Source organism: Grus americana, chromosome 2 (genome assembly GCF_028858705.1).
Source record: "Grus americana isolate bGruAme1 chromosome 2, bGruAme1.mat, whole genome shotgun sequence".
Classification (NCBI taxonomy): domain Eukaryota; kingdom Metazoa; phylum Chordata; class Aves; order Gruiformes; family Gruidae; genus Grus; species Grus americana.
In genome coordinates, this window is record NC_072853.1 from 144,183,846 (window position 1) to 144,205,305 (window position 21,460).

At 39.9% G+C, this 21,460-nt stretch overlaps 1 protein-coding gene across 6 annotated transcripts in view; it reads right to left on the bottom strand.

Moving 5' to 3' along the window:
* The window catches only part of CDK14 (cyclin dependent kinase 14), a 322,044-nt gene that overhangs the window by 212,499 nt on the left and 88,085 nt on the right, over nt 1-21,460 (bottom strand). For all 6 annotated transcript variants that reach the window (XM_054815554.1, XM_054815552.1, XM_054815558.1 and 3 more), the window contains 2 exons: nt 15,051-15,145; nt 2,838-2,917 (listed from right to left, as the gene is read on the bottom strand). In XM_054815554.1, the coding sequence (XP_054671529.1) occupies nt 2,838-2,917; nt 15,051-15,145 (175 nt within the window). The remainder of the gene's footprint in view (nt 1-2,837; nt 2,918-15,050; nt 15,146-21,460) is intronic.

Below are 21,460 nucleotides of genomic sequence, written 5' to 3' on the forward strand. Positions count from 1 at the left end.
ACTGACTCGGACCAAGTTGAAAGAACTGTATTTGCCTTGTATTGATGGAAAATCAGAAAATAAGGAGTAAGTCAAGGTCAAAACCTGCCTCATTTCTCCATTATAAAAGACTTTGGAAAGAAACGCCCTCCAGCAGACCTCTGGCTCATGATACCATACATGCATTTTTTGATTAGGGCAACACTACTCCTCAGATAACTGAAATTAGAAGTTGATCTCATCTTCAGCGGTATTTGTCCTCGTTCTAATTGTCCCAGTCTAAATTATAGGGCTAGAGCCTTCAGCCTGCCAACAGAGATCAAGAAAAAAACCTGCTTAACACAGTGTCCCATTCTTAATGCTTTTCCGTCTCAAGCTTATCAGATAACTTCAAGAGCTTATACAAGCATTTATTAATTTTTTTTTCCGCCCATGTAGCCAAGATCAGCCACGGCTACATTACAGAACCCAGCATGTCCAAGATGGATTAGGTGCTCCTAAGATGACGGCAACAGCTTCCTCAGGTCCTGCTAGTGAAGTCCACAGCTGTAGCGTTATTGTCAAATAATAAGGGTCTGGTACAACATCACTGAGATTACCTTCTGAAAGTTACATTTGTAATACAGTCTTTCTTACTTTTCTGGTCCTAATATTTGTTTCTGACAAAATAAAAACAAACAGCAGAAAAGCCAAAGCCAAAGTAGATACAGTTTTTTTCCCTTCATATCTCATAACATCATGTAAACTTCTACATGACGTAAAACATACAGGACTGTATTTCTACTGATAGCCCCCACAGATCTGAATGAAGTTCCACTACCCAGGGGACAGGATTACATTTACCAAAAAACCCCACAAACAAACAACCTGTAACCTGAGTTTGACCTCACCTAACCAAGAGTCTACAAAAGTCAAGAAACAACCCTCTTATTAGCCTAATACTCTTTGGATCTAGTCCCAGCCTAGATGAGTCCTTAGAAATACAACAGCTGTATATAGTCCCATCAAAAGCAGTGAGACACCACACACTTAAGAAAATATATACTAATTAATAACTTTAAGAGCTTTTTTAGACAAGAGTTTTGTTCTAATAATATTAAAGTACCAGAATTTTAACTGGCGTCAACCACGGTGCTGTAGTCACGGCTAAAAGGAAAATTGTTCCAGTTCTTCCAGTGTGAAAAGTATTTTCATGGAAGTGTGCCTTTATAATTTAAAAAAAAAAATCAAGTGGAAAAATCTCTGTTCTTGCTCGTAACGAATACTTATTTATACTGAGCTCACACAACAAACTATTTATGAAGGAAAACACATTATACTGTATTTGACAGTTGTAACACTATAAACTTTCATCTAGACCAAGCTCACATTAAAAAACCTTTTAAGTGTCACTAAAAAGGCTCACGAAAGCCGTATCTACTATTTTCTTATTAAGTCGGTACCATATCAACTAAAAATCCGGAGAACAATAAACATATTTGAAACACAGGCTGTTAGCCTTGAACTCGGCATCACAAATATTGAAAGCTGTGCCGGTAACCCTCTGCACACCTCGTTATCGCGGCACAGCTGCGGGGACAGACAGCTCACAGATAAAATATATATCGTTATGAATATATGTGTCAGATCATTCAATAATTACTACTCAAACAAAGCAGTACAGAAGAACTGCTGAAATTCCTTTATAAATTGGCCACCCACGGTTTTCCCTCTTTCGTGAAAGAGCCCCCTTTAAAATACACAACCTTGGGATGGAAACCCACAGTACTTTAAAGGCTTCCAACTTTAGGGTGTCAATTTTTTTTGCCCAGTCCACCCCAAAACAGGCTCATTGTACAGACGGACATATGGTGTACAGACGCTGCAGGAACTTGGGCAGGAGCAAGGGACGGGGGAGCTGCAGCTGCCGGGACTGCGGCTGCGATGGTCACGAAGCCGCGCGCCTCCCACGCAGGGCCACACTGCGAACCCCATGAGGACCGATGTTCTGGTACCTCCCTGGCTCATCCCACCTCGGGAATTGTGCCGAGATAGTCAGCACAATTTCAAAAGGTCCCTCAAAAGCCACAACAGTCTCGTCTCATTAGTTCACTACCGACTTCAGCTGAGTCTGAATCAGTGGTGTGATGGTAAATTGTTTATTATTTGTCTACCAAGGCTCATTTTCAGTACCTTCAACCAGAGGAGGCCCATGCAGAGAAGGCACATCCAGCAATTTCTGCAAAGGAGCTCGACACTGGCAGGCTCAGCTAAAGCAGCCGTCACTAGGGACCACAAGAGGCAGACAAGGAAGGATAAAGGAGCAGAGCAGAAAGCACGACAGGCACCTCCGAGCACGCGAGGTAAGAGTCATTTCCCAAGCCACGCAAGTTAGAGTCCATGGGGAAGGAAAAACAAACAAAAGCTAGTCCCAAACTACACACAGCTTCCAAGACGCCTGTATTTTTGCTCCCTGATCTGATTGCCTTCACCCAGAAACGCTCTTCTTCGCTTCATGCCGTTGGTATATGAAAAGTTACAACTCCTTTCATCTTAGGTGCTGCCTGCAAGCAAGAAGCACGACTTACACAGTTCCCTCATCTTCCAGAGTGACTTCTCGCACCCACCTTAAAAGTACTCTCAAGTACTCATTTATATAGTAAATCGAACAGGAGCCAAAGCAGAGGCAGAGTTGCATTCTTTAACAAGAACTCCCACACCAGAGGCTTTGTTTTTGAAGCACCAAAGTTTCTTCCTACTGAGAACATAACTATATAATTGGAATTCTCAAGCTCTTCACTATAGCATGGCACAGAAACAAGAAGTGCAATGTAATTACAAAAAAAGGCCATGTATAATCATTAAATGTGAGTGCATACCTTCCCTGATAGCGGTAAATGGGGTTCCCTCCTCTTCTTGTAATCTAATCACCTTCAATGCCACCAGCTTTCCATTCACCCTGAAAGGGAAAGAGGGGAGGGGAAGGAGAAATAAAAACCAAATTAATACAGAAACAGTATTTCTCATAATAGAACTTGTTTCCCATCATGTACTTATTCAATTTCTTCCTGTCAATGCCAGTGATTCATTTATAGCACTGTAAGAAACACTTCATAGCTTCCATAATGTCAACTTTATATTTTCACACTCAGATGCAATCCAAGAAATGATCTCAGTTTTCTGTGAGTCAGTCTGTTTCCTTTCTATCACAGCACTAAACTGAAGCTTTGTTAAGAAGTATCACATTGTAAAATACGGTTTTGAAGTATCCGTCCTTTATTTGATCAAATTGTTCAAAGAAGAAGGCATATGATTTTCATCAATCACCCCACTTGCAATATATCCGTATTTATACTGATGCCTCCTTCCCACTGCATCATACCCATAATTATTATGGCCCTCAAAAAGCTATGGAAATTTAAGATGGGAAATATTTTTTAGGTCATTCTGGCCATTCTGACCACACATGAATCATGTTCAAGGCCTTGCAAAAAAATCCAGTTGGTTCAAGTTTATCCAAATTAAAACTCATAAAAACTGAATGAAAGAAAGATAAAAACTGGTATTGATTACCCTCCTCAAGAACAAACGCATACTCTGAAACTTTAACAGACTCACCAGGTATGACAAACAGTGCTGAGGATAGATTACCGAAAAGGCATAACACAGTTGCAATCAATCAATCGATCAATCAATCAATCAATCAATATTATTGCACTTTCTTTCTGTAAAAGCAAAATTAGCCTTTACAGCCACAAAGCCCAAGGAAGCATTGGAGCTTTCACACTCCTGCAGTCATGGAGGCAATGCCCTATTGTACTGGGCCCTAGAAGACGTATTCATTTTTCTAAGCAAGATGATACAGGCACCTACCAAACCTGAATTCATCTTCTCCCTCAGGCTTTTAATTTCTGTAGCTAGATGACTTCAGTGACAGGATGGCTACCATCTTGTTTCTTCTGATTATTCTTTTACAATTGCCAGAATCTCATTAGCCCTACACACAGCATTGCATAATGACTCTGAGCAACTTCAGAAACCCTGGTTATCAAAAGACAACTCATCACCTTCCAACTATTCGTAATACTTCAGACTGGCACCAGTTCAAGTCTCAGGCTGCTAGTCACTGCTGAAAGATCATTATCAGCTTAACCCTACTGGATTATCTGGATTTCTCCTTACAATTTCCTTACATATATTTTTGTTTAGATTTAAACAGGACTTCTGGCATCAGAAAAACATAAGCCTTGCCTCAAGTAACTTCATGTGTCATGCAAAGACAGGACAATAAACCATAATAAAAACAGAAGCAGAAAGACTGACGACAGACACATGGCTCATATACACGTGTAGTTTTCAATTCTTCCGTCAGTACACCACCCTACCTACCACATAGCCATGAATAAGTTAGACACCTGGATAACTTCATTATTTTACAACAGATGAAATAACTGTGCAGGAGGAATTTAAAGAAGAAAAGCAAGATCATTTTGCAGAGCAAGAACAGGACAGATGTGCGTTCAGAGAAGGCAATGCAGAATACAATGGAAAAAACCAGATTGAGGAGGTACTGAGGAAACAGGGATGTGGAGTCTCTTGCCAGAGAGACAGGCCAACAGCACACAGCATTGTGTAGATTACGTTCTTTTTAATCTGAAGTTCTACATTCCATTGATTCATTAAGAGTAATAACTAACACAAACAGCAATGGTATGGAGCTCATTTTGAAGAATTCACAATTAAACACAGTAGGTGGGCTGTGCTATTTAGTTATCATTGCCACTTTGTCACTGGTACCTCTTATCATCTTGATAGACATCATGGCAACTCTTAATACTAACAAAACAATCAAACTAATCTCAAGTAGTGTTCCTTGGGGATTTCATTCTCCCCTTTGGTATTATTTATCTCCAATATATCAATCTATAGCTTCCAGAATAAAACAGCCTCCTTATTTTCCTTTCCTACCCAGTCATTAAAACTTTTTTTTAGCTCATTTTCTGTAAATAAGAGTGTATAAATCTGGAAATGTGAGAAATGATGAAATATCATCAATTAAGAGAGAGAGGTGTGTATATTCACATCCTTTAACTATTTTCCCACTGATGCAATCCGAGGATGCAGTGAGATGATGCTGCAGAGATGAGCTAAGGGCTACCTTAGGGTATAGCCTTGCTTCTGCTAAATCCCTGCCACACGCTCCTGCCACTGCCTTGTATCAGCTCTCATTCCTGCTAGATCCTACAGTGACACTGCCTAGGGAACTTAAACAGGAGAAGACTGGCTCTTCCAAAAGAACTGAATCATATTTTAAAAAACGATAAAGGCATTTTTCACATTTTAAAAGCTAAAACAACTAGAAAAGGTATGAGAAGAACTGGGACCACCTCTTGAGAAGCAGCGAGCCATGGGATCAAGTCAGCTATGTCATTTAATTATGCCCTGAATCTTGTGATGACATGCCAAAATAACGTGGCAATTTCCTTAGAAACAGTATTGAAAAACAGAGACCTGGAGAAAATTACCTCTGCAACCTATCAGAACAGTCTTCAGTAGTGATCAGATAAGGTTAGCAGAATTCCTCCCAGATATTACTTCACATTTGTCTTCCACAACTTTCAAAGCATGTTCAGTATTTTCATTATTTTCAAACACAAGTAGAAAAACTGCCAGGCAGACAGCCTTTTAGAAAAGGCAACGCTGCTGCCACTTGCAACATCTAGGATTCATTAAACCACCTCTCTTGCTCACTGTCCAAAGTAAACAATTTCACAGCTTTTCAAAACAATGCACTTAACTGGGTCAAGGATTTCACTTATCATCTTATGTCCATCCTGTCAACTGCCTCATTAGTTTCTGTTAAGAACAATATTGATTATAAATGTCTAATTTTCAAACCTACAAGCCATCCTCTTTCCTAAACTAACTCGCTCTTTCTCTTTCTGATCCAAAAATCTTCAGAGAAAGGGCAGAAATCCTGAAGCTTCTCTAACTATCACACAAAACTACTTTACTCCAGGCAAATCACCAGCAGCTGATGGACAGTTTTCCAATTTATGGAAATTCAGCAGTTTAATGTTAATCTTTTCTAATAAATTTCTGATTTTATAAGCAATGTATGCAAAGGAAAAAGGAGTCCAAATTGTTTTATGTGGCATATAGTAAAAGTCTGTATATTATAAAAAATACAAATGAGCCAGATATTACAAAAAATGCTAATATAATGTGTCATTCTGCCTTTTCTAAACCAGCACATATCAGCATTACCAAAATAAATACATTTATAACAATGACCATTTATGAGAAAGTAGAGAAGATTAGAAATTATTTAATGCTTTAATGCATCATTAAGAACATATAATACTGATGAATATCAAGTAACTGATGACTTAATTGGCTACAGTGGGGATAATGCTGACGACACCACATGAGAGGAGTACAATAACACTATTTTCTCAAGTTCTTCAGTTATATTTAGATGCAATATATGTTCTAAATGGGACACATTTAAAAGAGTCAATTAACATAAAATCTTCCAGTCTGATTTCAGTCTGTTTATTTAATACAAAGTTTTACCACTGGCTGGAGTTGAGGCTGAGTTCATAACTCGAGCAAGTACTAAGCTTGGGAACATTTCTGCAAAGAAAAATCAGTGGATGGTATTGGGACGATGCTCTTATTTGTAATACACATTTCAAGAAACTAATTCTTATGAAGAAAAGTAACTCTCAATGGTTAAATATTCAATTACAGAAAAAACTCAAAGTTTGATGATCAAACCCTGAGAATATCTGATTAGATCTACTCTGTAGTGATATTAATGTCACAAACAGACATCTAAAACCCCAAACAGACCACGGTGGCCTAATGAAACCAGGCTCTGCCAGAATCTTCCTTTGAAGAAATCTGACAGCGGCAAATTCGCTGGAGCTTTAGTCACCTCTGATTATTCTACCAACAAGTAACTAATTCCACATTGAGGGAAACACTTCTTTTAATCATTGTCATAAAAGACAGTTCAGTGTAAACACGGTTTATATGATATTTCTCTTACTGAAAAAGACTTACATTTGTAGTTTACAAAAACCATTTACAATCCCGCTCAAACTCTATGGTGCAAATACTCAAGGGACTAACGCGGCCCTTCAATTTCCCTTTTTGACTCCCATCATCTTTTAACCTCCATCCTAAACAAAAAGTTACCTTGTTTTAGAAGAAGCCAGTGGATTAAAGATACTTCATAATGTTGATGTTCATTAGGGCTGAAAAACAGAACATCAGAGAGTTCCGAGAGAGATGAAGGATTTAAATTATTAATTAGTGTTGTCACTGGAACTCAGGGACCCTGTTCTTCACAGACTCCAGGCAGCTGCATACAAACAATGTGGCAGCCCTCGCTTGAACAGGAGCACGTGAGCAGCATCAGAGCATTTACCTCCAGGTCCCTCATCCCTACCTCCCAGCTTACATCATTCAGTTCTATCATCTAATGCGCTATCAAAGCGCAGGGGCTGCACTTGACTTACACCTGATGGAAGCAAATCACCTGGGACTGGCAACAGGGAGAGCAATGGGCAGCACCAGTCCTCCTCCATACACCTCGCACCATACACCTCGCACCTCTTGGTGCCCCGCGCATTTTCATGTAATGAGAATGTGAAGACAAACATAGTGGTATTGCTTATAAGTAAAGTGGCCTCTTACAATTCTGCACACCGACAGTCACAGGGGATCTTCCGAGAGATGCCGTTCCACAGATGACTGGAAAATACATTGGTGCATAATGGCATTTAGTTGGCAAATTACTTCAGTGTTTGCTCTACCATTCCAATCATTCCTGTATGTGTCAGTGCCAATAAATTACTATCCAATAACTTTTAGCACTTGTATCCAATATAACTATGTTCTACCCTAGCTTTTCTACCACATTTTTCTGTGCAGTCCCGGGTAAGTAACATAATAGATTTTCTTTCCTCAGTTTCATCCCCTGCCATGAGAGATAATAATGCGAAGTCACCTCTGTAAACTGTTTTGCAGGTTGAAGCACAGCATATATAGTGTAATGTTCTCTTTATATATACAATTATAGAGGAAAAATCTCTCAATATTTCTTTTAAACACTGAGAAATTAACTCATTGAGTGATCAATATAGCCAATGATTCGTCTTCTAGTAACTTATTTTAGTACTTACACCACTTTAATATTTTTTTCCACCATTTGACATTTTAGTTCAACATCTAGTTATTAGTTTTGCATGTAGCTCAACTTGAAGTTATTGTTTTTATTAATGATTTACAATAATAGAGGTTTTATTTTAAAATCATCTATGTACACAGTTTACAAACCCATGTGATGACTTTGAAAAGTATAGTAAAAAGCAGCCTACAAAAATCAGTTAAGCACACCAGTTTAAAAAAGTGAGGGGGGAGGGGGGAAGAAGAAAAAAAAATTGGAAAGCTCTAGTAGGTAAACATAAAGTGCCTTTTAATAATCCATGAATCCATTCCTTTTCCAGTCATCTGGTACCTTCAGATGAAGAGACTTTAATTTGTAGATGAATACTGATTTCACACAATTTGCAAGAAATAAAAGGTTCGGAAAGTTTAGGTCACTAAAGCAACACGAACCAGAGCGATTTTGAAATATTCAGTGCAAATAAATTGGCCAAAACATGAAGAAAATATTATCTGTGAACTGGACTGTTGCACGTGAAACATCAGGGAGCATGTGAATGCAGCACCTCACATGGGCGTGGAATAAAGCTAGGAGAAAGACTAAAAAGCGACAGCATGACAGAGAAAACCATGGCAAGTTCTTCAGGCCATCCAAAGCCTATGGTGCTTGCAATAGATTGCACATAAAACAAAAGAAAAGGCAATGGAAGAGTCATGGAGGTTTCATGACAAGTAAAACAAATTCTGCAACTTAAAAAAAAAAAGTCACAACAGCAATTAGTCCTGTCCGTCATCCTCAGTGAAGGTTTCAGCATCATAAATATAAAAATCAAAATACTTAAGTCATCCTTTTTCTTGTGAGCAGCCATCCACATATGAAATATGATGGTCGGCTATATATTCATACCGCATACTACAATACATCATGCCAACAACAAATACAGGTGGTTCCCACTGATCATTCAAATATTCCCTGCTGCCCCAAGAATAACACGGCATGGAAACCACAGGTGGTGCAGAGCACGGTGCCTGCCCTCCTGAGCATGATTTCTAAGATCCGCTCTTTATACCACAAACTCCCTCTTGATCTTCAGGTGAATAGTAAAAGGTATTGCCTTTGATGGTGATAAACGTAAAATGCCCTGGCTACCTGAAAAAACACCTTTCAGCTTTGGGTACACGTCGGAATCACCTTGAACAGAAAAAAAATTCAGATTTCAAGCAGAAACAGGAGAGATATCTCGACTGAAGGACTGCCCTACACCTCTGCAGCCTTCGAGCTCTCGTTGACAGCATCAGCTTCTACTGTGCTCTGCTCGGTACTCTGCCAGTTTCTCATAGTAAAGGTTAAAAGGGATAGGGACCAGAATTTATTAGGACAAGCATTTTATTAGGGATAAATTTAAATTGTGTAATTCTGTGGTAGGGAAAATAGGCAGAAATGTGCTGTTTGAGCTCTCTCGTACAGATTCTACAGATTTTTGCAATACTTTGAGCACATGTAACTGAGTAAAGGTGCCAAAAAAAGTAAAGGTACACTGAAAATCATGTGGACAAGCAAGAAGCAGATCAAGATCACAGTGGTGCAGAAGCAGTGGAGATACCATTGGCTTGCCTCTCAAAACACAGATGCACACTGTGCAACCAGCAGTCACAGATCACATCACTTCAACCGAAGTAATCTTTTTTAATTCTTTGCCTTGAAGGGCAATTGAACACAGTGGGAGGAGAGGACGGAAACCATGCCAACTCATAATATTGCCAAAAGCACAGGTTTTTCCCTTAAGTGCAATATGTAGAGCTCCCAGCGAGAGCATGCAAGGCCTCCATGCTGCTTTTTAAGGCGCTGTGGTTGGCAGCAGCTCCCCTGTGCTGTCACCAGCTTCGTCTCCAGACTCTCATAACTCACATCAACATTTATGTGCCACAGATCAAGCCAGATCCCATTGCTGTACGTTCAGGTAAATTTATAATCAAGCTGAAGAGGGAAGAAGGTCAATGGCAGCAGGAAGATATACGTGTCGATACACAGACAGGACTTCTTCAGCTCAACCGCACAATGAAATGGTACAGAAGTCAAAAGGCTCCTACTGCTTTGCACCTATTGTATGGCAAATGTTCAAGGTGTTAGCCAAACACAGGGTCAACGGAACTTGCATCATTTTTTACAGTGTTATTACTAGGCCTACTTCTCCAAAACTTTACATTTAAAAAAAAAAAAAAAGCAGAAATCACTTCAAAGTGATGCAAATTTCATGCAGTAAGCAGCCTCTTGGGATTTTATACAGCAAAGTAACATGTGAGAATCTAACCTGAATTAAAGTAGAAAATGAACATGCCAAGATGAGTTTCATCACGCACGCCTGATGTGCAACACGTGAAATCAAACAGATTTGCCTATTGATGCAACCGTCAGCCAGAAACAAACAGCTGCTTGGCAATTTCTCCAATAAACAAAGAAAGCCCAGCCTAAGAGAATACCGCTTCACTTTCCTCAATAACACAGTTCCGTTCACTCTGCTGCTTCCTCATCTCAGGGAATCATTTTTATCCGACCACAAAAAGAGAAATCCATCATCCAGTAAGACGAATTAGCCCACTTCATTTCACTTTCCTGGGATACTACCACAAATACTCAAATAGACAGAAAAGTAATGGGTTTGATAGGAAGATAAGGGCTTGGTACCACTCATCCTGCTCCAAGTTGTAAAAAGCCAGGCTTGCCCTGAAAGCAAGTTACTGCACACATTACTTTAAATTTTAAGAAAGGAATGGCTGACTTTGTGTCTTTGGAGGCAGGTATGTATCTTTTAGTCATTCCAAATAGTAAGCTAAGATCACAATTTTTTTATTCCATCATTATGATCAGCAGGGGAAATAATTTAAAAAGCTGAAATATATCTCAGGAAACACATTAAAAAACCTGAACCCCACTACTTGCCACATGCAGCTGGTGATAAATGTTAACCACAATAATTCTGAGCACAAAGCGTCATTCAGAACAGCTCAATCTCATCTTAAATTCTCCATCTTCAAGTTAAGGACACATCTCAGAAACATTTTGGCAAAATGAGAAAGGTAAGCATTCGAGTTTGTTGAGAATTAGGGACTCTCAAACATTTTGACCAAAATGCACTCGTTGTGCAAGTATTACCAGCTTTTCCAAATACACGTCACGTCTGCATTCTGCCATGAGGGCTTAATCCTTCAGCAGTCAAACTGGGCACATGCCAAAACAAACAGCCCTCTTTTGACCCATTTTGCTCATTTTTCTTCCCACGGAGCCTGTAGCCAGGGGAACACAGTGACGCCTATCAGTCTCACCGTACGTACTTACATCGGGCGCTACAATAAAAAATTCTATATCCATTCCTTTATCATTTTAGATAAAGCTATAAAGAGTCAGAGCCAATCCGCCAGAAAAGCAGCAGCAAAGTTAGGCTCTCGTGGAATGGCCAGAGCCAATGTCGGCCCATCTGTTCACCTCCCCCGTCCCTTTATCAACCTCAAGAATACAAGAAAACAGGCCGGTCAGTCTCACCTCTGTGCCTGGCAAGATCATGGAGCAGACCCTCCTGGAGACTATGCTGAGGCACATGGAAGATAAGGAGGTGCTTGGTGACAGCCAACACAGCTTCACTAAGGGCAAATCATGCCTGACAAACTTGGTGGCCTTCTATGATGGGGTTAGAGCGTCGGTGGATAAGGGAAGGGCAGCTGATGTCATCTGCCTGGACTTGTGCAAAGCATTTGACACTGTCCTGCACAACATCCTTGTCTCTAAATTGGAGAGACATGGATTCGATGGATGGACCACTCGGTGGATAAGGAATTGGCTGCCTGGTCACACTCAAAGAGTTGTGGTCAACGGCTCAATGTCCAAGTGGAGAACAGTCATGAGTGGCGTTCCTCAGGGGTCGGTACTGGGACCGGCACTGTTCAACATCTTTGTCAGCAACATGGACAGTGGGATCGAGTGCACCCTCAGCAAGTTTGCCGACGACACCAAGCTGTGTGGTGTGGTCGACACGCTGGAGGGAAGGGATGCCATCCAGAGGGACCTTGACAGGCTGGAGAGGTGGGCCCGTGTGAACCGCATGAAGTTCAACAAGGCCAAGTGCAAGGTCCTGCACGTGAGTCGGCGCAATCCCAAGCACGACTATCGGCTGGGCGAGGAATGGATTGAAAGCAGCCCCGAGGAGAAGGACTTGGGGGTATCGATTGATGAGAAGCTCCACATGAGCCGGCAGTGTGTGCTTGCAGCCCAGAAAGCCAACCGTGTCCTGGGCTGCCTCAAAAGAGGTGTGACCAGCAGGTCGAGGGAGGTGATCCTGCCCTTCTACTCCGCTCTTGTGAGAGCCCACCTGGAGTACTGCATCCAGCTCTGGGGGCCCCAGTACAGGAGAGACATTGAGCTGTTGGAGAGAGTCCAGAGGAGGGCCACAAAGCTGATCGGAGGGCTGGAGCACCTCTCCTATGAGGACAGGCTGAGAGAGTTGGGATTGTTCAGCCTGGAGAAAAGAAGGCTCCGGGGGGATCTAATTGCGGCTTACCAGTACCTGAAGGGGCCTACAGGAAAGCTGGTGAGGGACTGTTTATGAGGGAGTGTAGTGACAGGACAAGGGGTAATGGGTTTAAGCTGAAGGAGGGTCGATTTAGATTAGATGCTAGAAGGAAATTCTTTACTGTGAGGGTGGTGAGGCACTGGAACAGGTTGCCCAGAGAGGTTGTGGATGCCCCATCCCTGGAAGTGTTCAAGGCCAGGTTGGATGGGGCTTTGGGCAACCTGGTCTAGTGGAGGGTGTCCCTGCCCATGGCAGGGGGGTTGGAACTAGATGATTTTTGAGGTCCCTTCCAACCCAAACCATTCTATGATTCTATGAATACGTCATAGCAGTGATGCTCTTTCTTCTTTGGGGATGCCACCTAGGCCAGAGATTCCTCAGTTTCTCATGGGGACAGAAAACGTAATGGGGCTACATTACCCCAACCAACAACTCCTTTTGAAAGAGCAGATAGCCCCTGCAGTGTTTCCCCTGTTCTTAAAGTAAAACCTCCTCCTGCTGTGAAGTAAAAACAGAGGTCTGGACTGGAGGTGTTGAACCTGGATGCTGCTGTGTAATATGGGAATTATTCGGTGGGGAAAAAAAGGTAACTCAAACAAAATTAAGCAGGTGAAGGAATATTACTATAACATTAGGAATATTCTCTGCATATACATTCTTATCCACACTCTAGCTACGCACGCTTTTTTTCAGAATACATTTTAAAGACCTTGCAGAAGATGTAACAAAGCAGCAGATTAAAGTTAGATATAATTGTTATAATTCCTACTACTTATCCAGAGCTTGCTATTTATAATGGAGAATGCAGAGAGCCCAGTAATTTCAATTTATTATTCAACTACCATTAAAATCATTGAAGTGTTTCTTACAGATCTGCAGTCAGCTCTGCTAAAATAAATGAATATTTTTAACCAATGTATGTTTCGTAACAAGTTCACCAATCACCACTGAATGAAATAGCTTCAGGGAAGCGTTTTGCTTTGTTTTTAACTTTCAGACTGCTCCACTGATTGACGGGACATCTAGAAACCCTGCTGCCTTAGTTCAATCTTATTGAAAGCCAAGGCATATGGGATAACTATCACCAGACACACGCTATGATTTTACTCAAGGGTCTTAGTAATAAGGTGCAAGCTGAAATCTGTACCGTTTTCTCACATTACATAGACCCCAATAAAAAGCTTACATGTGTATAAGGTCTGGAACTTATGGTGATGCGTAACTGAACCATTAACAATGCAACGTAACTGCATTTTCTTGAAGAAAGCTGACAGTGAAAGACAATGCATGCACTGGCATGGCAGAAGTGTAAATACTTCTACATTTAGAACATGTTTTTATTCATATTGGCTGTCATTATGCTCATCAATCTCAAAGCTACTGAGAGATGAAGGCACCCCTCATTCTGATTTACTACAAATATTCAGTATTTCAGTACCTACGTAACTTAATGACCCTGGAAATGTTAACACATATTTCCTTGTTTCAGTAGTTATTCTGTCCCATGACTGTCATGATATTCCCTCTGCTGAGAATGGTAGAGTTGCCTCATCTATCATTCACTAGACAAGGTTTTTAAATAAAGATACTGCACGTATCAAATCCCTCTCTCAGAACTGCTGTATTACTATTAAAAACTTGATTATGAAAACTTGATTAAATATATGAACTTGCACAAGACACTCTGCTTGACAAAAGATAACTCAACTGAAGCACTTGCTCAGGAAGTATATTTTAAGTGTGTTTACTGACTTATTTTATACAATGGAGAAGCACTTAGGGCATTGAGGACAAAAAAGTTGCAACACATTAATAACATTAAAGTGGCTGAAAACAAATATTTGACACTATGTAGTAGATTATTTTGAGGTGGAGTAGTTGCAACAACTGTAAATAAACTCTTGCAAACAAACTAAACTTACAGTAGTCCAAAATTCCATTCATTCCCTTCATGTTATTTTATTCAAGTTTTGTAATAATGACAAAAAGGCTAATAAATTATTGCATACATTCAGCATTGCTCTCAGAACATCAGAAAAGTCTACCTGACAGTATATTGTGATTTAACCCCTAAAAATTAATTTGGTGTGGAAATTGAGAAAGTAGTACATCATTAAAGTACAAACAAAACATGAGATTAACAAGATGGGATCTCATCTTGTTGTGATGCGAAGGCAATGTGTTACCTACGCAATATGGTCGCAGCCCCTTTCACTAGAGCGCACGGCAGCCAGGAACACTTTGCCTTCATTCATAGGGATCTATGTACATGTGCAGCAACGTCAATTAATACTTTCTGCTTATCTTCATTAAACACAAAATTAAAAGACAAAAACCAAAACCACCACTTACTTGCTTTTCCCTTTGTATACTGTAGCATAGGACCCTTCCCCTAGTTTTTCCAGTTTTTCATATGAGTCTGCTTTTCCAAACTTGGGGCTTGTAGGCTAAACAGAACAAAAAAAAAAAGATGACCTTTCAGCATGCATTGCTCCCGCAATATTAACTGCTTTGATTCAGCCTTTAGAAACCAAACGTCATTATCAAAACTCATAGACCTGCATGTTTCCAGCAGCCAACAATAAAAACGAATAACTAATAGCAGAGCTAATGAAACAATATAATAGGCTACTCAAATAAAACATCATTCAACACCCCAGATGGCGGTTGCCGATATCAACCATACACTCACACCACTGCAACTATCAAAAGGATTTTGTTCTTTATCAAAGAGACGTTTCTGTTTTATTTTTCGCATATATCACTTCATACAGGGAAAAAGATCATTAAAAACTAAGCCATCTTATCTTTGTGAAGAGATCTAAGCAACAGTCTTAATCTGCCCTACACAATCAGATTAAAAGAGCTGCTTAATTTTTTTTTTATTATTATTTTTAGACTAAAGCCCACCCAAAAAACATTGCTCTGAGGAGTCAATGTCCCAGTACATCAACCATTGTTCAGATACTGATCAAAATACTACAGAAAGCATCTTTAATAAGAGTATCTTGATTCTCAATTATGTTTACAGTCTTCAGATTGTGGCTATAATCATACCTTACTTTTAATGGCACGTATATGCAGCATAATTGAATAAAGTTCTGTAGCCTTAATATCTGCAGCCTGAGGGGTCTAGAAGTGAATCAAGCTGAGCAATGATTCTTGCTCCATGGGCCAGAGAGCTCAGCTGGCCTTGGCGACAGACTGGCACTCACCCCACTTTTACCCAGTCCTCACAGAGAACACCACAACACTGCACAAACAGAAATTCACCTGACAGAAAAACTTGCCGATGAAGTTCTTGGAAAATGTTTGAGTTTTTTGAAGTGCATCTCGTTTTCCCAAATTTCCCCATTTTCCAGTTCTCTGGAAGGAAAGGGCTTTTTATTTTTCCCCCAAACCAGAATGACAGTGCAAAAAAAGTCACTGGCAGCTGCCCTCAGAATTATCTACACATATTTTAGAGTGCAGTGCTCAGACGTCCTGCACCTAAACCAACCAAAGGAGTATAGAGCAGAAACTTTGGAGGGTCAGCCCTGATGCTCAAATCACATACAGGGACTGATTTGTTAGTGCTCTGCTTATAACACTACAAAGAAAAGCAGCCAAGCAAATCCAGCATGTTCAGGGTTGAATGCAACTGGGAGACTCTAAGCCATGCGCAGCTGCACACAGTGTACACGCACGTTTAGAATCTTACGCCTGATTTACAAAAGGTATTCAAGTTTCAGTTTTTTGAAAGGAAACAAGCATTACAGGACACATCTGCGTGTAAATTCCTTTAAAACCATGGTTGAAAGTTTTAAATCAACTGGGCCCAAAAATTACTCCTATTTAAACAGACAAGAGCATCCCAGGTAAGATGACTTGGTACCTCATACCTCTCCACTACACCCAATTAACCATTAGCCAGAAAATGCAAAAAACTCTCTTTACTCAACTATTCTACATTTGTCCTGAGCACAAATTACGGCACTTTGGCATATATATACCTTTTTTGAGACTAACATCCCAGCTTTTCATTGCATGGTATCAGGATATGCACATGTAGGTTTGCAAAATTGAGCCCTTTTATCTCCATCCAATGCACAGAACAATCCATTATTTTGCTATTCAATTCCTAAATATTAATAGACTGATGAAAATTTGTCACATGGGGAATCGCAGATCTTTTTCTTGTTACATTATTTGGAGTACTTCATTATAGATAAGGCAGTAATATTCTCGGTTCCCCATCTGTGCTTACAAATGTGTTCTGCCTGGTTAGAAATGAATTTTTTTTTTTTTAATCACAGTTTTATTACAGATGTCACTAATAGAGATGACTAAAATATTTATTCAAGTAGCCTTCTCATTTAAGTATCCAATTACAAAACTATAGAAAAAAATGTTTAGATGTTCCAAGTGTCTCCCATATAATGAAGAGGGATAGCAAAGTATTTCCCAAATTGCAGGCTGCAGTGAACACACAGTGAGTAGCTTTGTTTGGAGTGGAAATGCTGCCCTAGTTAACAGTGAATAGTTCACTGTTGGTTTCCTCATAGCGAGGAAGAAAAAGGACAGGGTTTATACATGTGTTTCACATCCATTCTTATTTTCACACTGAGATTTACTTTTATTTTATACCACTGGAAACCATATTATAAAGGTCAGAACAACTTGTACAATGCCTTAAGATCTTGATAGGAAACAGGATGCCTTTAATCCATTACCACACGGTAAATCATCAACAGTAATTATTTCTACCACCTCAAGCTCATTTCTCCGCACTCCAGCTGCCGGAAGCACAGATTTAAGGTCATCCCTTTTGACTCATTCTCCTCCCGGTAGCTGCTGCAACCTTACCGAGAACGGGCAAAAGGCTAAAAGCTCGTGTTGGTGGGACTGGGAGGAGAGCTTGCTCCTGATGGTCGTGAGGAGGTGCTGGTTTCGACTGCCATGTCTTCAGGGGCAACCCCACGCAGCGCCCCAGGGCTCAGCCCCGCAACAGCAAGGCTGACCTGCTGCCCCCTCCCCAAACAGTCTGAATCACTTGTCCAGTGCCTGCTCACGCTGGGTAAGAGCAGACCAGAAACAACCAGAAACCAACCAGAAACCCAACCCGTTAGGCACTGCCTGTCCTGTACACCGTGAAACCACGTGGCTGATACCCTCCTCCGTCCAGGGTACAGCACCTCCGCAGTGGAGCTCAGCTCTATTCCAAATCCCTAGATGGGACTGATTGTCCATCTTCTCACACTGTTAGATCTCCCTTTGGGAAAATGGATTTTATTTTCCTTGCATTTGTAAACTTAAAAGTTTTACCCTTTTTTTAAGGTATCTGGTGTAGAAAAGCACTTCAGAGCATTTTACAAAAAAAAAAAATAAATAAATTCTAAGGCAGCAGACTTTGCAAACTAATTTGCATGATATTTCTTAATGAAACACCAAGACAGATCTCACTCAGCACATGCAATTACTTTAGAAAACGAAGGGAAAAAATTTACCATTTCCCCAACATTTTCTCTTTTTTTTTTTAAATGAAGCCTCACACATTGTTTCAAACTTACAATTACAAATTGCTTAGAAGTTCAGACACTTCTTACCTTTCCTGTTATTTCTGGATTATAAAGGAGGCTAAGACTCAGATAATGCAAGACTACGAAACTTTCCAAAACTTGAGGTTTAAGCTTAATAATGCGAAGTACCACATGAATGCTGAAAATTATAACCATTTCAGCCTACTTTACTTTACTTTGTTATTGCACTCCCCCTTTGATACAGTTATTTTTTCAGCCTCATGGCCATGGATTTTCTTATTCAGATCTCTCCATATTAAGTTTATCTTTTTCAACCACTTCTGTTAAAAATGCCTTTTTACAGCAAGATTATGGTAACTTTTTTTTTTTAAGCAAATGCTAATATTAAAATCAAATATAGAAAATTCAATTTTAAGTATAATTTCTTCTTTTAAAGTATTTTATTCCTTCTGGTAAAATACATAGGAATGCATATACACAGGGATTTGTGCTTGTTGTGTCACAAGAGTCCCATATTCTGCCTAGGATGTGGTTGACTGAAATACACATAGCGAGTGAGACATATCCAGAGCACGTCAGATGTACAGTGCTTGCATCAGCCACTGACGTATCTCACAAGCAGCTGACTTGCAAGAAGTTCCCCTGTAGTTTAGAAAGCTGGTGCAATCCCCCACTTTGACCCAGACAAGATTTCTCAACAGAAGAGAGTACTAATTTTAACTAAATTTCAGCTAATTTTAGCTGAACGCACATATTCTGACAAATGTTTCTTCAAAGCTACTTTTTGAAGATCTACCATTACATACTTCTACCGCTATTAATTTTCCTTTCTTCTTACTCCTCCTTACTGCTTTTTAACCCTCAAAATACTGACATAGAATCACAGAATTATTTAGGTTGGAAAAGACCTTTAAGAACATCTCCAGGTGCAAACTTAACACTGCCAAGTCCACCACTAAACCATGTCCCTAAGTACTACATCTACATGTCTTTTAAGTACCTCCAGGGGTGGGGACTCAACCGCTTCCCTGGGCAGCCTGTTCCAATGACTGACAACCCTGTCAGTGAAGAAATTTTTCCTAATATCCAATCTAAACCTCTCCTGGAGCAACTTGAGGCCTTTTCCTCTTGTCCTATCGCTTGTTACTTGAGAGAAGAGACCAACACCCTCACTACAACCTCCTGTCAGGTAGTTGTAGAGAGCAGTAAGGTCTCCCCTCAGCCTCCTTTTCTCCAGATTAAACAACTTCAGTTCCCTCAGCCGCTCCTCGTAAGACTTGTGCTCTAGACCCTTCACCAGCTTCGTTGCCCTTCTCTGGACGTGCTCCAGCACCTCAATGTCTTTCTTGTAGTGAGGGGCCCAAAACTGAACACAGTAGTCGAGGTGTGGCCTCACACACCTGTACACACAAGTACAGGGGCACGATCCCTTCCCTACTCCTGCTGGCCACACTATTTCTGATACAAGCCAGGATGCTGTTGGCCTTCTTGGCCACCTGGGCACACTGCTGGCTCATATTGAGCTGGCTGTCAACCAAAATATGTCACGACATAACATGACTGTGATAAAAGGACAATCTTTGCCATGTTTGAAAACTGGTTATTTACTGAATGTGTAATTTTTTTTTGTTTAGTTAATTAAAGCCTTCAAATCTTTTCTATGAAAATTTTATCATGATTTGTTGGATATAAGCCAAAGGGAGATCTCCTCCCTATGGCCACACCAACTTGTATATACTGAACATCAGTGGGACTACCTAGGCATAAAGAAGCCTGTTGTTCAGTCTTAGAGCTTTGTATTTGCTACAAAAAAAGAACTTTCAAAACTAAGAAAAAAATAAAACACAGGTGCATGTGTGATCAAGATTGAACTATTTAATGGGTAAAAAATTAAATAAGCAGTAAACACCCAGTCAGCAAGAAATTGACACCACTGGAAAAATCACTGAAAAGTGAATTTTCATGCTAGGGAAAAATATTCCAGAGAACTCAAATGGGAAAGATAGATGAATTACTGAGACAGAAGGGAGCAAAGTTCCTCATGTCTCTGAAGAATTGAACACAGTCCGAAGTCACTGTGCAAGTCAGCACAGGTTGTGGTGGATCATGTATCCCCAAGAGGACACTGGCAACTGGAGCGCAGAATGGCGCACGCCTTTCCCTTCAGGAAACCCACTGGGAGTTTTACTTGTTTGCCTTTATGCTTCGCTTTCCTTGAAAATAGTTTCCATTAAGGTAGCTTTCTCATTATTAGCCTATATTTTTTCCCAGTGCAAGATTAGTCTAAGAGCACCACTGAGCATGGGGAGTAAGCATCTTTAGAAACATGGCTTACAATAACCAAATTAGATATTTTTTTCCCCTCTGGTTAAGGAAATACAGATCCTAGTAACAAGGATAGAAAGAATATGCCAAAATGTTGAATAGAGAAATAGAAGAAGCTAGTATTTCAAACTGACGCGAGAGTATTAAAAATAACAGAGAGAAAAAGAAATGAGAGGAAACTGTCTTCTCTGACCAGGTCATTTCAAATAGCCATTTCATTGATATAGACTGTAGAAGGGATCAGAGATTTAGTCCAAGATCTTGCAGGATGAGTCCTTGTACTACATTGCCATGTGAATACCCCTCTTTTTTGGAAATTTTCAAGATCTATGTAGTAAAGAAAGCTTTAATGGAAAATTACACTGAAAATCACCTGACTATTCTTATAGAAGCTGTGTGGGTTATGTTCTCATGCATTTTTCATAACTGTAAAACAGCTTGTGAATGTCACACTTAACCGTCACACTCCCGAGTCCAAGTTTTAAATAGACCTTTTTTTTCTTTTTTTTTTTTTTTAAACTGCAGGATATTAAACTTCAATATAAAACTATCCTCAAGGGAAAAATATTATGTTCACAGTACCACTGTAGATTATTGAAAATCAAAACTAAAGATCTGTTTTGTTATGTGCCACAAAAGAAGTAAATTCATTGCTAGAAAAACCTGAAAGTAAAAGGTAGGCCAAGAGGGTTAACTGAGATTAAATCACAAGAACAGAAGATCATTTTTTTTTAACCATTTTAAATTTTGTCGTCTTTAACACAACGGTAAAGCTTCTTTCACAAAACCATATGCAAGTTTCATGCTAATTTCAGGTTGTATTCAACCTACAATAATAGGTCAATTTGATCACATTTTTTCTTTTTTTTTTTAATCCTTGCAAGTTGGGGTGTTTTCTAGGGCAATGTTCAAGGAATA